The sequence below is a fragment of the Leucopleurus acutus genome, assembly GCF_964270905.1.
Source record: "Leucopleurus acutus genome assembly, chromosome: 10".
Classification (NCBI taxonomy): domain Eukaryota; kingdom Metazoa; phylum Chordata; class Mammalia; order Artiodactyla; family Delphinidae; genus Leucopleurus; species Leucopleurus acutus.
Window position 1 is genome coordinate 33693475 of NC_139153.1, and position 16308 is coordinate 33709782.

The following is a 16308-nucleotide window of genomic DNA, read 5'->3' on the forward strand; positions in this document are numbered from 1 at the left end:
TATTGTAAGTCAGGTATTCTTCATAAGGACTCTGGGAGGTGCAGCTGTTATCCACATTTACAGAGAAAGAAACTGACGTACATAGAGCTCAAGTACCTTTTTCACGGTCAGCATGTGGCTGGATCTTGTTTGGGACCTAAGACCTCTGGCTTCAGAGTCCACACAGTTAGCCACTCTCTGTACTGCTTCTCAAGAATGTGAGACTCTGTTAGGGAAAAAAAATCAGCTCTTTGCTGTGCTGCAGAACTGTGCACATGCAAAGTAAAAATGCCTCCCAGTTGCTCAGTAAGTATCTACACCAGACATACACAGAAGTGTATATTCACAGCCTGTTTCTCAGGGAGGTTCCACTGAGCCAAATCCGATCTGGAATGAAGAGTGCTCAAGGGCCTTCTGGAGAAACTGTTACTCATCTGTACTCCAGCACGGAATCTGTTCAGTCAGAATGTATGTATTTTACACATTTCTTCTCCATCCATCCTTTATTGTGATGTGAAATTTTGTCAGTAAGCCTTGGGGGAGTAGGGGGAAAAGGGGGAGTTTAAATTGGAGTCAGAATCGAAGAGCTCAAGCCCAAACACCCTCACTTGATGTGGGTATTTGTCTGCAGCTGAAGGATCAGAGGTGACACTTTTAAGCAAAGCTCCCAGAAGTTTAACTTCAGTGAGGAAAAAACAAATCCCAAACACAATCTTAAGGGTAGCCAGGTCCAGGCAGAAAGCAATCTGGGGATTTTCAGTTTCAACCTTTTCCAAAAGGTGTCACTCTAAGGCAGCAGTGGGGAGGTGGGAGGGAGGTGGAGATAGAAATGTCAGATAAGAGTAATTGGAAAAATAAGATTAGTAGTCCTTGTTTTAACAGATCCTTCGGCCCACAGCATCACTGTCTAAGAAGTTGTTGCTGTTGAGGAGGGAGGGTTTCAGCGTTTATCTTTACCTTCTGATCTTAGTGTGACCTCCTCTGTGCCCAGAGCAGAGCTGGGCCAAGTCCCAGCTATTCCCACAGGACCAATTCACATTCCAGTTTTGCTGTAACCTGGGATACGGGGATTTCCTTGGCTCTGTGTTCTGGTGCAGACTGAAAACTACCATCCTCTTGCACTCAGGATGTAGCGAAGACAGAAAACTAGGATGGATGGTTAAGGGGAAAGGCAGAAGAGCCTGTGTATTTTTTAACATATGGTTTTAAAAGCTGTTTTAAAATTCCACATCATTAACACAAAATAGATACTAACTCAATACTGACATATAATTTAAGAAACAAACTGTTTTATCAAAATATTTGAAGATCAGCTGTTGCCAAGTGAGCCTCTTGAAAAGCACTGGATGTTGCCACGTGTCAGGAAGAAACACACAGAACAGGGAGTGGGGCTCTTGGCAGATAACTGAGAGAGAAGCTGGTTTTCAGATATTTAGTTAAACAACACAAATGTATGTGTAAGTTTAAGTCGACACATGTTAATGATTTAAGGTCTTAAACAGGTTTTTTATTTTATTGTTTTAAAGCTCCACTATTCACTTTAAAAGTTTTGACAGTTTCTCCAGAGCTGGGTGTAAGCTTAGACCCTTTAGAAATTCGTTTGATAGCTTCATTTTTCTTAAAGTGTACAGAGTTAAGAATTATTCAAATACATTTGAATAGTCCTTGTACCTTAACCATTTTATAAGAGAATTTTTATAATCTGCCACATAGGATGACTAATAAAATCAGAAACGACACACAATTACTTAGGGGTTTTTGTTTAGTTTAATTGGTGAGACCAAGTAGTCATCTAGCTTGAAGAAACCTTTACTTACTATGTTCTAGATATGTAACACCAAACCAATATATATTTTAAAATGTAATCTTAGGGCTTCCCTGGTGGCGCAGTGGTTGAGAGTCCGCCTGCCGATGCAGGGGACACGGGTTCGTGCCCCGGTCCAGGAAGATCCCGCATGTCGCGGAGAGGCTGGGCCCGTGAGCCGTGGCCGCTGGGCCTGCGCGTCTGGAGCCTGCGCTCCGCAACGGGAGAGGCCACAACAGTGAGAGGCCCGCGTACCACAAAAAAAATAAAATAAATAAATGTAATCTTAGTTTTCTAGATATAGGATCAGAATTCCAGTCTTACCATATTTGGGGACCTTTTAGGAAATTCTTTTAAGTGGAACATGTTAAGTATTACAGAAGATTTCTGAGGTTGCTGTGAATCTCTTTTCATCAAGGATGGCCTTTTAGGAATAAGACAGCCTTTCTAAAACTTTTTTACCCCCAGGAAATATTATTGTCGGGTGAATTATCAATAGATGTGCTTCCAAAATAAGCAAGCGCTGTGTTGAATAGAGACACATGGGTTGCTTTCCTGCTGGACTTCTCAGAAGTGTTTATTGGCTCATAATCATTGTGATGCTTCCAGTAGCAATTCCCTACTGAGCAGAACCACATGGCCCCCAGCCTGGGCCCCCCAGCACGTGTTGTTTCCCTCCTCTTCAGCAGGCCGCTCCCACTTACCTGCCTTGGGGAGGTGGGCCGTGAGGCCTCGGGCAAGACTGGCTTTGGTTTAAGTCTTGCTCATCACTCAGTCCTTTCCTTTAGCGGTTTTTTTTTTTTTTAAATCACTATTGTAATTAAAACGTTGTTTGATTCAAGCTTGCCTGCCCAACCAGACAGCTTCTGAGGATGAGCCTGTTGCTTGCGTCTAGCAGAATGCCCGGCACGTAGGAGACGCCCAGTGAGACGAAATGGTGGGATGATGAAAGGACTGCCCGTCTCCCAGGTCCCGGGCAAAAAGCGAGTAGAATGCAGAGCAGGATTAAAAGCTGCTTGCTTCGACCCCAGCTCAAGGCCTGGGACACTTTTATTGTGCCACCTAGAAACTCACGGGTTCCTGGGTGCTCTTGGTGGCTGATGGGGTGGCACTGAGCATAGGGGTTCCATCCATTCAGGGGCTGAGTAACTGAGCCCTCTTGTCCCCATAGCAAAGAGAAGGTGCTTGAGGTAAACAGAGAGCAAGAACTTGAAGGGCATTTGGTGAGGATGGCAAGGGGACCACTGATGGATGGGGTAGGAAAGTATCAAGTTCAGACTTACAGTTCATCCATCATTGCACTAAGTGGCTCAAAGGAAGGTGTTTCAGAATCACATCTTTGCATTCCCCTTCCTCTCATTCCTCAGGTATTTATTGAGTGTGGACACTGGTTCTGTGTCGGGGCTGAAGGGCCTTCCACAAAGAGGGCGGAGATGTGGTCCTTGCCCTCTGGGGATTACAATCCAGTTGTAGCAACTAAGCACACACATGAAATAGTTGTGCAGAAATGTGAAGTGGTGTTTAATTAGGTGGGAGAAAGTCAGGTGCAGACGGTAAGAACTGAAGGCACTTGGGTTGGGTGAAAATCATGTGGCCAGGAACCCATACTAGGGACAGTGGTAACTGTCACACACTGGACACTTCCAGGGTTTCTAGCAGAGAGGGTTGGATGCTTTATGGGTATTATCTCCCTTTATACTCATGCCAATCCTGTGTGGTAGCTTCTGTCTCCTCCCTATTTTATAGAGGAGGACCTTCAGGCTAAGAGAAAGGTCAGCAAATGTCCAGGGTTCCCAGACAAGTTTGCACTTTGGCATCACTTTGGGATCATCTGCATCTTTAATTAAATACTGATGCCTGACTCCTACCCTCAAACACTTTAATTTAGTTGGTAGGAGTGTTACCATGACATCAGGATTTTAAAAATCTTTCTAAAGGATTCAAAGGTGAAACAGAGTTTAGGAAGCATTGGGTTAATATTGTCCTAAGGTCACAGAGATCCTTTTGGTGGAGCCAAAACTTGATCCAGGTCTGCTTGTTTTCAGAGCTCCAGATTTAATCACTGTACCTGTGAAGGAGGCCAGGGCCCTGTGGCAGAGCCTTAAAGGAGAGGCGATTTCAGTAATTGGAGGGGTTGGTATAGGGCAGTCCAGGGGTGTGTGTACATGTGTGTGTGTGGTTGACGGTAGGTGACACCAAGCACAAAATCTTGAATTCAGTAATAAGCAAACATAAAATGGGTTGAATACTTCCTGGCATTTTATTAACAAGATCTGACACTTCTGTGGCACCAAGTACTTGGCATTGTTCTTAGGGCATCACACACGTTAACCCATTGAATCTTCACAAAACCCCTTTGAGCTACGTTCCCACATCACAAGGAAGAAACCTGGGCTCAGAAAACTTTTATAACTGACTCAGAAGGACACAGATAGTTAGTGGTAGGCTAGCTCCTAAGTTCTGTTTGTAACCACTATGCTGTGCTTATCTCTTACGTTAAGAATGTACTAAGTGTTTTCATATTTGCCAGTCCCTGCACTAAGAGCTTTACTTTGATTGCTTCATTTAATACTTGCAGTAATGCTTATGAGACATACCATTGTTATAGATGAGGAAACTCAGACACTTTCTCAAGGCTCTATAATTAAAAAGTGGTAAAGCAGGTATTATTAGTACAGTCTGCTTTCATAATCCATGATTTTAACCATTCTCAGTATTTCAAAATACTTAAAATTTTAAAAATTCAAATTAAATCTTAAGTGGAACGCTATCTATAAAACAAAGTAGAACAACTCCCTTTGAATGTGTGATAGTGGACGGAGGTCTCTGTTCATTCACACTCCTCCTCCCCCTCCACTGATCTATCAGCCCCCAGATGCCTTTTTGGAACCCCTGGTGCACTAGGGTACACAGTCTGAAGACAACTACTTTGGGTATCGCAGGAGCCCCTTGAGATACTGGAACCAGACCAGTTGATATTTTTGACAAACTATTGATGGTTTAGGCATATTTTCCTGACAGTAGGGAGATGAGTTGTAACAGTAAATCCTGTTAGACGTCTTTGAAGCCCAAATCCACAGGGCCCAGTCCAAAGTCACATTGAGACACACAGTCAAAACAGCTGAAAAAAATCAAAAGGGAAGTCTAACCTTCAATCTGTATCTTTGGAAAACATTGAAGGGACCCCAGGAATAACTCCTAGCAACTTTTTCCCCCTTCCCTTTTTCTCTTCCTTCTCAATTATCTTATTCTGCCCTTAAAACAAAACCAAACCTCTGTGTCCCCAATCTCCAGGCTCGTTATTCCTCTTTCTCTTCTCACTTGTATCTCCTTCCTTTTTATTATATAAATCATTGTAGCCTGCCCTTAAAAGTATTATACTTTTGCACTCAGTTTTACAGGTTCTCTCTGCTACCCATTTCCTAAAATCCAGGCACAGAACTGGCTGAGAGATAACTCTGGTAGGGGAGAAGCTGATCAGGCAAAGCCATGTCCTTATTTAGGGTAGGGGTAGAGACAAAAGCTAGGAACACACACAAACACACCCACTTATTTTCAATCCTATCAGAAAGGGATCCAAGCTTGAAGCATCGAAAATCATGGTAGAAAGGGATGATGGGTCCAAGAAGTATTCCTAAAACAGAGCTACAAGACTTGATGACGAATAGAAAATAAAAGAGGGAAGAGACAAATGTGGTTCTGAGATCTTAAACATGAGTGACTGAGAAAGGGTCAGGGCTACCAGTGTGTTAGGGGGTGGCAGGTTGGGAGGGCTGGGAGGGCTGGTAGGGATTTGGTTTTAGTTACGTGTGCATGGATCGTTGTGAGTTTAAAGTGATATTATGACATCCAAACAGAAGTAATCAATGGTTGGTTCAGTATATGTGAACGATGTTAAGTGAATAAAAGGAGACAAAGGGTGGAAAAGTATCAGAGTTGAGAGCTGTGGAGACAAATCTCAATCCTCCTTCTGAGGAGCCACATGGATGAGGAAAATGTCTCTGGGACAGAGTCCTAAGGGGAAAGGTCTAGTTATGGACCGCAGGAAGGTGAAGAATTTGCAAAAGAAACAGGGGAGATAGATTACTAATTTAGGAGAGCTTCGGAGAGCCCAAGGGAAGGGTTGGCTTTTAGGAAAATGGGGAATGGATACAGCCCCACTCACCCATTAAACCATGTTTCAGAGAGACTATGTAATGAGAAGGAGAACTTTCTAATGATACATTTATTTAAAACTATTTAGAAAATTATATATAGCATCTCAATTATACATACACACAAATAGAGAAAGAGAGAGATGGGGAAATTAAAACAAACTGTTTAGAGTGTTTATATCCATGTGGTGGGATTTTGGGTGATCTTAGCTAAAAAGAATGTCATTTAACCTAAATAAAAAGAAACATTTAAAAATTTCATATCTGTATCTTTTAGATTCTGTACGAGTGTACCTTATTATAAGAAAAAGTGTTATTTTATTGATATCAGTTAGAATAAATGATGTATAGGTTACATCATCTCACTTACTATACATAAACATCTAATAGAATAAGCAACATAATTTCCTGTTTCCAGATAAAGAAACTGAAGCTGAAAGAGATGAAGGAACTTGTGTCAGTCATACAGTGAGTGATGGAGACATGATTCAAATCTGGTAGTTTTTAAGGCATAAGTTTCATATACATAGCCAGCTAAAATGTTACTTCAAATGAGGGGAAGAAGTTGGGGAACTGTTTAGCTGTGCAGACTACACATTAAGAAAAGACATATGGCAAGAAGGAAGGTACCAGTGGCCTGCAAAGGTAGAGTTTCCATGGGATAGCAAGAATAAGAAGCACTTCCTCTTGATGAGAGGGGACTGGTGGGGAGGGGGGAGATGGAGGCAGGTGTTATAGAGCACTTGATAGGAAGTGTGACAGTTCATCAGTCAAGACAGCCCAAGTCAAGCTGGGGGTAATGGCCCCTTATCTCTTGATGTAGTACAGCAACGGTGCATACCTTGCTTATGTGATGTGGGTTGGCCTTGGTCTTCATTGTGGTCCCTCAGGGACTCAGGCTGAAGGAGACATCATCTGAAACATGCTTCTATGCTCATCATGGCAGGGAAAACGGAAGGTTGGGGTTGACTGCTAGTACTTAAATGCTTCTACCTGAAATGACAATGATTTTCTTGGCCAAACCGCCACCCAACTTAAAGGGAGAGGGAAATGTTGTCCTACCATGTGCCTGGAAAGGGGGGAACTAGAATATTGTGAACCACCCTGATGGCCACCATGGCGGCAGAAACATTTCTTCTTTAATGCTCCTGTTTTGGTAGTAAAGGAAACAGTTTGCAGAACTCTAGAACATCTAACACAGGAGGTACCATGGGCATCATCTGGGAAACTGAGACGCCAAGAATCAAGTGCTTATTTGCACAAAGTTACAGGTAGAAACAGTGGCTGTGCGAAGACTAGAACAGTGTATCTGAGGCCAGTGCCCCAGGTGGTCCAGTGTGCAGTCCTCAGTGGTCAGGTGAATTAGGAGTGAAAGGCCTTGGCCTGGGAAGCTATTTTGAGATTCTGCTTCCAAGGTGTTGAAAATAGCAGTCTCACCTCAAACTAAGAATTATTGACATTGGAAGCCAAAAGCATCTCCATCAGTCAAAGTCTGCATTACATCTCTCAGGTGTCCAGGTTTTCTCCATGTGATTATTGCTGAAATGACCAGGGAAGCCTGCAAGTCATTACTCTAAGGTGTAATTGTTAAAGTTGGGTTAATATAAAACTAGTTAGTGCCTGCCCTAAGGAGTCAGGTGGCAGGTGAACTAAGAACTTGGAAACCCAGCTGAGTAGCATACTGTGTCTGTAGTTTGCCAGCAGGTCAGTTCAATTAATGAGAAAGAGATTCAGCAGGTGAGAATCCTCAACACTCTCCCTCTTCTCTGAGATAAATAGTACATTTGGGATAAAGAACAATTTATGAAAGGAAACGGGGTCGTGAGGACAAAGGCCATCCCATATGGAGGGTCAGGCAGACTTCATCTGAGTTGGCACACTTGGAATGACCATAATACTAATATATATATTTTTAAACACTGCTATTGAGTATATCAACAGTAGGGGAAAAAAGAAGACAAAATAAAAGAAGAAAACCCACCTCTGCTTCAGCCTCATCAAGTATTGCTTCTAGTTATATTTATGATAGTCTGTGAACTTATATGAGAACCTAAAAAGTTAAATTGCTTTTTAATTTTTAAATTTTGTATATTTCTGAAGTTAAAGAATAATGCTATTTATCCTACAATTAAACGTGTAATTCTGTGACTTTCATAGGTTATCGTTTATGTTCCTTGCTTTTTAAACTGGTTTTGGTTTTGGCTTTTATTTACATTACATGGCCATCAAGTTTCCTCCTTCTATCAGGGCAAAATGGAGGGTTTCCTGAATCTTAAAATCCTGTAATTTACCTTGGATGTGAACTATAATGCTTATTCTGAATACATTCCATGTAAAACTGCAGAAATTGTGTAGAAAGTCTTTATGAATTGGAACTTAACATATCATTGACAAGTTTTGAAGGGCGTTCTGTTGACTTTGGTGATAGATGATCCCATTCTGCCAAGTTCAGCTGGAAGGGGTGACCCAAACATCAACCCTGGAACCTAGAAACTTCCTGAAACCATGGTTTTAAATCAGCAGGGTGGATGCAGCATGCATCTGTGCAAGAGATGGCATTTCACCAGCTTGCTCCACGGAAGTCTCTGGAACAAAACCATAAACATCAGCCCTCATTGTTGTGTGTTGGCTTTTAAAAGCCTCCAGTGGTTTGGGGAGGATAAGGCCTTGCCTTGGGGGCTCCCTGGTCCAATTTTTTGGGACCTGGCTGAAAACCCTGGATATTTGATAGTCTGGCTTATTTCTATGGTGTATTAGCACCCTATAAAAGTTACATGTCATTTATTTCAAGTTTAGAACCCTCTCAAACTTCAGGGGCAAACCAAACTTGAACCTTTTGTGGCTGGAATTCTGTTTACCTTTGGCCAAACCTTGCTTCCTGAATGTGAAACAGGGAGGTGAGGTGAGAGGGAGGCCCCTGAGGCCCTTTGGACACCAAATCGCTTTTGCCAAACAAGGCTTTGATAGGTTAAAACATGAATGAATTTGAAATACTTCCTGTCAGAATACTCTGGGGCCTACACACAGAAGTATATTGTGCCGGGCAAAATGCGTTTTGAGTGTTGCCTTCAGCCAACTGAAGTGAGGCAGTATCTGAGATTTTTGCCAAACAGGTTGAAGTTGGGTCAAGCCACTCTCCCTCCACTTCTAATAAATATATTAAATAGTTTCTATAAAAGTTAGTGGATAATCCAATTGAATGAGGACCTTGAGAAATTTGGACACTTCTTGTGTTTGAAATATTTATTTTTAACTAGTGACAAAGAAAGAGTGGATGCCAAGATACAATGCCCCGTTCAAGGATGGCTTTGATTCCTCTGTGTCTATTGTCAGAACATAGGCTAGCACGAAGTGCCTTGCGCTTGAATGGAGGAGAAATAACACACTGCGTTCCATGTGCTTTACAGATAGAGGAACTGATGAATGCACTGGAGAAGACCAGACAGGAACTGGACGCCACCAAGGCTCGCCTTGCCTCCACGCAGCAGTCTCTGGCTGAAAAAGAAGCACACTTGGCCAACCTCCGGATAGAGCGGAGAAAACAGCTGGAGGAGATCCTGGAGATGAAGTGAGTACCCATTTTTGCTTTCCTACTCTCTCTTGTCTGACTTCTCTGTAGGGATGAGAAAGGGAAGGCTAGAGAAGAGGAAGAAAGCTTGGAGAAATAATAATTTAGCTAACACTTGACTAGTTATTTCCATGACTACGCTTCTTATTTTTTTGAATTATAGCTTCCACGTCCCAGTTTGCACATGTCTCACATCTGTTATTTAAAAAAAAAAAATCCAACATGAGGTTTCATGCCTCTGTGTTTTGTGGACGGCACTAATAGATCTGCCGAAAAGGTCTGAGTTGGCCAAGGGACAGAGGCCTTGTTAAGCACAATGGTAATTTAAGTCCTGCTCAGAGTTAAGTGGAAACTTTTCTGAGGAGGTATTTCCTAATTGTGACTATAACTTTGCTAATTATATTCTTCTCACTTGTGTACAATGCCTGGCTTGTGTTGGTGTTCATAGAGTCTCAAGGTTGGCACCTCTTTGTTTAGAAAGCAGGACTCTGATTTGCTGGGCCGATAAAAACAGGCTTGGAAATCCCCCTGCCCCCCTGTCTCCTTGGGTAGGTAAGGGCTGAGGGGAGACTGGAATAAATGTCTTTGATTTAATCAAAAAGGTACAGCTGGTTGTCGGGCAGTGGTCATTCCTGTAGGCCTGTGACACACCTGTCTTCACCTAGCTTTTATTTCGTTCTTACAATGAAACAATATAACCATGGAAAATCATAGTAAAGGTAATTACTCAAAGATTTTAGAGGTAATCAATTGCTGTGGATCTGTTTCTGAAAAAATAGGCAAGAAGCAGCATCTCCTTCTGTAAGTTTTAAAATGAAATAATCACTAAAATATAATTTAAATCCAACCTCCTTCCACAGTAAGGGGAAATGTACAGAATTATGGCATCTTAAGCCTGTAACATAGACTTTGAAATTGGTGGCTAGGTATGGAAGAATAACCTTATCCTGACCCTGCAAGTCTTACACATGGTTAACATTAAACCCAGGAAGCTTAGATCATGGAAAATATGGAATGAAATATTTTGAAGGATTTAATAACGAGGACAAAACTTTTATTCCTCGTCAACTACCTCAGTTTCTCCAAGACCAAAGAATAAGTAGTTTTATTTCCACTTATAAACTCTCATTTTTCCTAATAAAAGATGATATAATAAAAACAGATATTATTATCCTCAGTTTAGAGGTGAGGGAACTGAGACTCAGCGAGATTTCAAGTAACTTGCTTAAGGACATCTGGCCAGGATTAAACCCAAAATCTAATCAGGCTCCCTTTCTACTACCTCATTTTCTCATGGAGCTTATGTCACCTCCACCAAGTCCAGAACTTTTGTCTGTTTGAGTCACTTCAGTAATTGTGCTGCCTAGAACTGTGCTCAGTAATTGTTTGTTGAAGCAATGAAGAGATTGAATGCTGGAGATTGGATTTTATGTACTTAGGAAGAAAAGTATTTCAAGCATTTGTGACATTATCGATGTGATCGATAATTTATTAATAATACCAGTACATTGATTCCATCAGCCTTTATTCTTTCTCTTTCACTTATCCGGCTTCTGCCTCCTTGTGTGTTGTTATGTGTCAAGTTCAGCCTCGTTTCTCTCGTTGTTCTGCAGCTGTTCCCAAGTTAACTCTACAGCTCCTGGAGTGATTTATTATGCCATTATAAGGAAACTTTCATTATTTCCTGTTTATAAAAAGAGCATATACTTTCAATGTTTTGAGAGAACAAGTAATGGTGAAGCATGCTGGTTTGGGAGTCATCAGAGCTGGGTTGAAATCCTGTTGCTTCCACTTGGTGGCTGTGTCACTTGGGGGAAAATGACCTTAACAACGCTGACCCTCCAGTTTCCAACTATGATGACTTTCGTGGGGTGGTTGTGAGGAGAGGCACTCAGAGCAGGGCTTGGCACACAGAAAATGATATATGTGTGTAAATGGCGCTATCAGCCAATGAAAATATGTCATCTGTTTAATATACTTTGTGAAGAGTATCATTTATCTAAAATTTGGGTTTATTTTTCTAAAACATATAAACTTTTTCCGTATGTTTTCCTACTTAATTTCATGATTTCAGATAGCACCTCACTAAGACCTCTTTTGGTGAATTGCCACATTATTGCCCAAGTGCTTATTAATCTGCTGCCACTGCAAAATAAATACAAAATTCCTATTAATTCCTTTGGTAAAAATAACAAAGCCCTGCTTCATTAAGCCCAATATGGACCTCATTCACTATTTAACTGGCCTAGAAGCCCCACTTACCAGTGGGCTTCTTCCCAGGAGTATGGGGACACAGGTGCAGGGCAGTTACATTGACTGAGAACCCCAATTAGTTTTATCACCCTCTTCAGCTGTTCAAGTCAACCAAATGGTTTGGTCAATCTTGATTTTTAAGCTGAGTTGACATATTGGTTACTTGGCATTAACCAAATCAGTGTAAGTTAGTGGGAGCAGTCAGCTGGATGTATCACTGTATCTGCTGTCACTCTGTGCCAGGCGCTGTTGGTTTTCATTCAACTGACAGGCATTGTGCAAGCAGCTTTAGGCAAGTCTACCCAGTTTCCCAGCCCTGGTAGCAAGGGAGAGGCTCTGTGGTGTTAGAAGAAAGAGGGACGGGGCCTTGAGTCAAGAGAAAGAAGATGTGGTCTTATAACTGAACGATAACGTTAAAGGAGATCACTCTCTGGTTGCCTCAGTTTTTTCTTTGGTAACATGGAGGTAATAATACTTGCCCTGCCTACTCTATAGAATTGTTATAGGGGCAGGATTTTTTTTTTTAAATACTGAACTGAAATTATGTAAACCAGCATATGTAAAAGTGCTTTGAAACATAAAAGGGGATTTTGAAATAAGAGGTGGTGTCTGTTAAATTCATTGCAAAATTAAATGGCACGGAGTTTTAGTATTGGAAAGCAGCTGGGTCCAACCTTCCAGCCTACGTAAGCCAGACTCCTGTCCACATAATGACTAATAAGGAAATCACCAGGCCCTGGTGAAGACCACTTCCTTTGGAAGTCACGGGCTCATAAGGTGGTGGTTCATGTTCCACGGCTCATGCAGGTAGCTCATTTGTCCTTAGATGGAACTGAAGTGGCTTTCCATGGAATCGTCCCACTTGTCTTGGTTTTTGTTTCAGAGCTACATAGATTTCACCTGAGCCCCATCCACAGGACAGCCAGCCTTTTAGATATTTGTTTGGGTAAAAGTGTGCATTTTAGGAAAAAAAAAAGAAAGAAACAGAGAAGCAAAACTTAAAAACAAAACCACCTCGATCCTACCATGCAGAGGTGGATACTGGTAGCATTTTGGTATATACCTTTACAAATGCTCTCTATTTTTTAACAAAATTAGATTGTACTTCCATATTTTATAAATCCTGCATTTGAGGAATGAAAGGATGAATTCGTTCAAAAATTTATAAATATTTCTTGAGCACCGACTATGTGGTAGGTCCTGTTCTAGGTGGAAAAAGAAAAATGTCTGCCCTTATCAAGCTTGCATTTTAGTAAAATGAGTGAAGGAAATGAATGAACAAATAAATAAGTAAATAAATGAATAGGTAGATGAATAAAGTAGCTTCTTGTGGAACCAAAGGAGTTTGGAATCCCACTTAGAAATCTGCTTCCATAGGTAAGGACCGTCATGGTTATTTGGGGTAAAAAGGGACATGCCCTGTCACTCCCTATAGTCTGAGAAGCCTTTTAGGAACTGAGCCCAAAGGGAGCCTTTGACTCTGTCTTGCGTAGCATTCTTCCCCCCAGTATGCCCTTTTCCAGTTTGATCTTCGTTGCTTTGTATTCTAACTGCCAGTCATTATTCCCACACCGGAAGGAACTAACAGTTCCCAACCATACATTTTCATACGAGAACATAATATTCTCCTTCCCTTGTGTATAAGATTACGCTTTTACTTAAAAAAAATCTAAAACCTCTTACTAAAACATTTCATAATGGTTCATCTTTGTTACACTTGCTTCTACTTAAAGGGTTTTATCAAAATAATATTAAGAACATCATTCTATATGTTTGGTTTTATTAATGCCGGTTAATGAGCTTACGTTCCAGTAACCAAAGCGCAATTATTTAATTTGTGGCAGGTGAATTTGATATCTGTAGCTAAAAGGAATTGAAGGGCATGAGATACTGTACTTAAAATCTGTCTGTGTGCATTTGCTCAGACGATTTAAACTAGCATAGTAATTTAACAGGCAGGCAGGCAGGCTAACTGATATGTTCCATTTAGTATTAAACACTGAATGAATAAGGGTTTTGAGAGCTGGTTAAAAGTTATGTAATTTGAAGTGCATGTTTTAGACTTTTTGAGGTGATTTCTCATACTTATGTAAAGATTTTAAGGGGACCTCTGTACTGTATCTCATCTGATGACATTGTGATATCCATCTTAATTTACTGGGTATTGTTGCATTTTAGACATCTTCTCTAGATAGCCTCAGAAGCCTTTGTATACACTGGGCTATTTTAGGAAGTTTACAGTGAGGTAAGACCCCGGCTTATTCCAAGGCATTATCCTGTTGGCCTCTTTGATCTAGGATCTCTTTTGAGAGAGCCACTCATTAGGTAAGTACCCTTCAAAGGAGAAGCATGGTGCAGAAAATGATAAAATCAATTTATTCTTTACTTCATGCCAACATGAGAAAAGACAAATCGCATTTCTTTAGGAAGGAATCCTAAGTGCCTGGTAATTTGGACAGGATAAATGGAGCCTGGGAGAGGAGTTTTGAGGGCAACTGTTACTTAAAATTGATAAACTCATTTGCAAGAGATGTTATGGAGATTGAATGAAATTATGCATTTATGAGAAAGTGATTTATAAGCTGTAGAAGTCATATATGTATAATGTGTGACATATTAATATGTTAGGTAAACTGACTATAATTAGCATACACTGATCGCATCTTCAAATTCCAATTGACCTCATGCTTTCAACAGTTTTTTATAGGGAGGCAGCTACAGTGCGATTCCTTCTCTAATCAATGAATGGTTTGTTTAGAAAAACCTTGACATGCACAATTTAGACTACATATTAAATACTATGTTAATGTGTCCTAGAATGTCCCAGTCTGTCTGTCCTTATTTACCTCCTGCTAAATTCTAAAAGTAAATTGAGTCAGCGAAAACACTAGTGAAGCTTGTCTCAGCTTTCTAAGTTACCTGCAGTGACTGAGGACGGGTGGCAGAGAGAAGAACTGCTTATTAAACAGCAATTGTGGTCTGAGCTGCAGGCAGTCACGTGATGGACAGTAGCTTACCACTCAAAATTGCTGTTTCTCTCTTGTAACGCTGAAGTTGGTGGCTTAGGGCCTTTAGTGGAAGAGAAAAGGCTTGCTGTACATAAAGTGGGTAAGCAAAACTTAACTACAAAGAAAATAACTTTAGAATAGTGGAATGGTCTAATTAGCTTCAATGCGAGGAACAGAAAACCCCACATTCCAGAAGCTCATACAAGTGGCTGCATAGTCACCAGGGACCCACACTCCTTCTGCCTTGAAGCTTTGCTATTCTCTGTACATGAGAGGTGTCCATCTCATGATACAAGGTTTTTGCCTCAGCTCCAACCGTTCCATCCACATTCCAGCAAGCAGACAGGAGAAAGGAGAAGGGAGAATCTCCTTGCCCTTTAAGTTGCACATACCATCCACGAACATCTGAGTCATTTAACAGTTTACTCGATAAATAGCTGTTGAGCATTCATTGCTTGCAAGGACTGTTCTACACCTTAGGCACCGATCTAAGCCAGTGTTCTAAGTGAACAGAAATTGTTTGTCACATGGTCACACTTAGATGCAAGAAGGCAGGAAATGCAGACTGTAGCTGGGTGGCTCTATGTCCAGCTAACACTTAGGGAACCCAAGGAAGGAAAGGGGTGGTGGGGTATTGGGGGCAACTAGCAGTCTTTGCTGAAATAAACAAAGTATGGAAAGAAAGTGACAACTGGTATGTTATCTCACTGAGCATTTAAAAATAACTTTGCGACTATACTTTTAGAGATAGTATTCCTAACAGATATATACTTGTATGCATGCATGTCCAGTATATATCTGAGTTCATTTCTGGGTACTAGTGTTGGTAAACTATGGGAGAGTCATGTGGTGACTGAACAGGTTTGGAAATAGCTGAAAAATCTCATCATGGTTGGGATAGCTGATGGGTGAGGAATGTTAGTCTAGAGAAGACCAAGAGGCAGATTCTCCCTTCAGCTATTAAAGGGGTGAAATGAGAGAAAAGAAATGGACTTGATTTATGCTGCCTCAGATGATTGTGCTAGAGCACAATCGTCCTTTAAGGGGAGGAAGGCCTTCCTTCGGTGCTTTGTACCAGTCAGAATTCTGTAGCCTTTTGAGGTTGTTCCTGAGGTATGTCAGCAAATCCTGGGCGGAGGGGGATATCACCTGCTCTGGGCGCTATAGAGAGAATTCCCATCCCCAGGAAGGGGACAGAGGGATGATCTCCACAGTTCCTTTCAATGTGGAATTCTAGCAGTAAATCTGCTAAATAAGTGGTCTGGAACATGAATAATATTTAGGAGATGCTGGAATCTCCTTTGTTTCTTCTCTTAAGGAACTCTATTTGAATGTAGGAACTTTTGCCAAAAGCCAAAAATGACTGCTTGGTTTAAGACACTGTCCTCTCTGATAGGACCACAACCGAATTTTCCTGTACTTTTGTACATTGCATTTATTTTTCATAAAACTCTTCAGATGTGAAATATATGAGCCAAGCAAAGATGTGTCTCACAAACTATTACAGAGAAAGAATCAGTGGTTAAATTTCATGTCAGGTAG

The 16308-nt window shown here is 41.1% G+C and overlaps 1 protein-coding gene across 1 annotated transcript in view; it reads left to right on the top strand.

Annotated features, from left to right (window-relative positions):
* Window positions 1-16308, top strand: part of ERC2 (ELKS/RAB6-interacting/CAST family member 2) — a gene marked incomplete at both ends in the record, with an annotated part of 834864 nt that overhangs the window by 526052 nt on the left and 292504 nt on the right. Inside the window, one exon of the mRNA XM_082849011.1 lies at window positions 9345-9505. Within this exon, the coding sequence (XP_082705137.1) occupies window positions 9345-9505 (161 nt within the window). The remainder of the gene's footprint in view (window positions 1-9344; window positions 9506-16308) is intronic.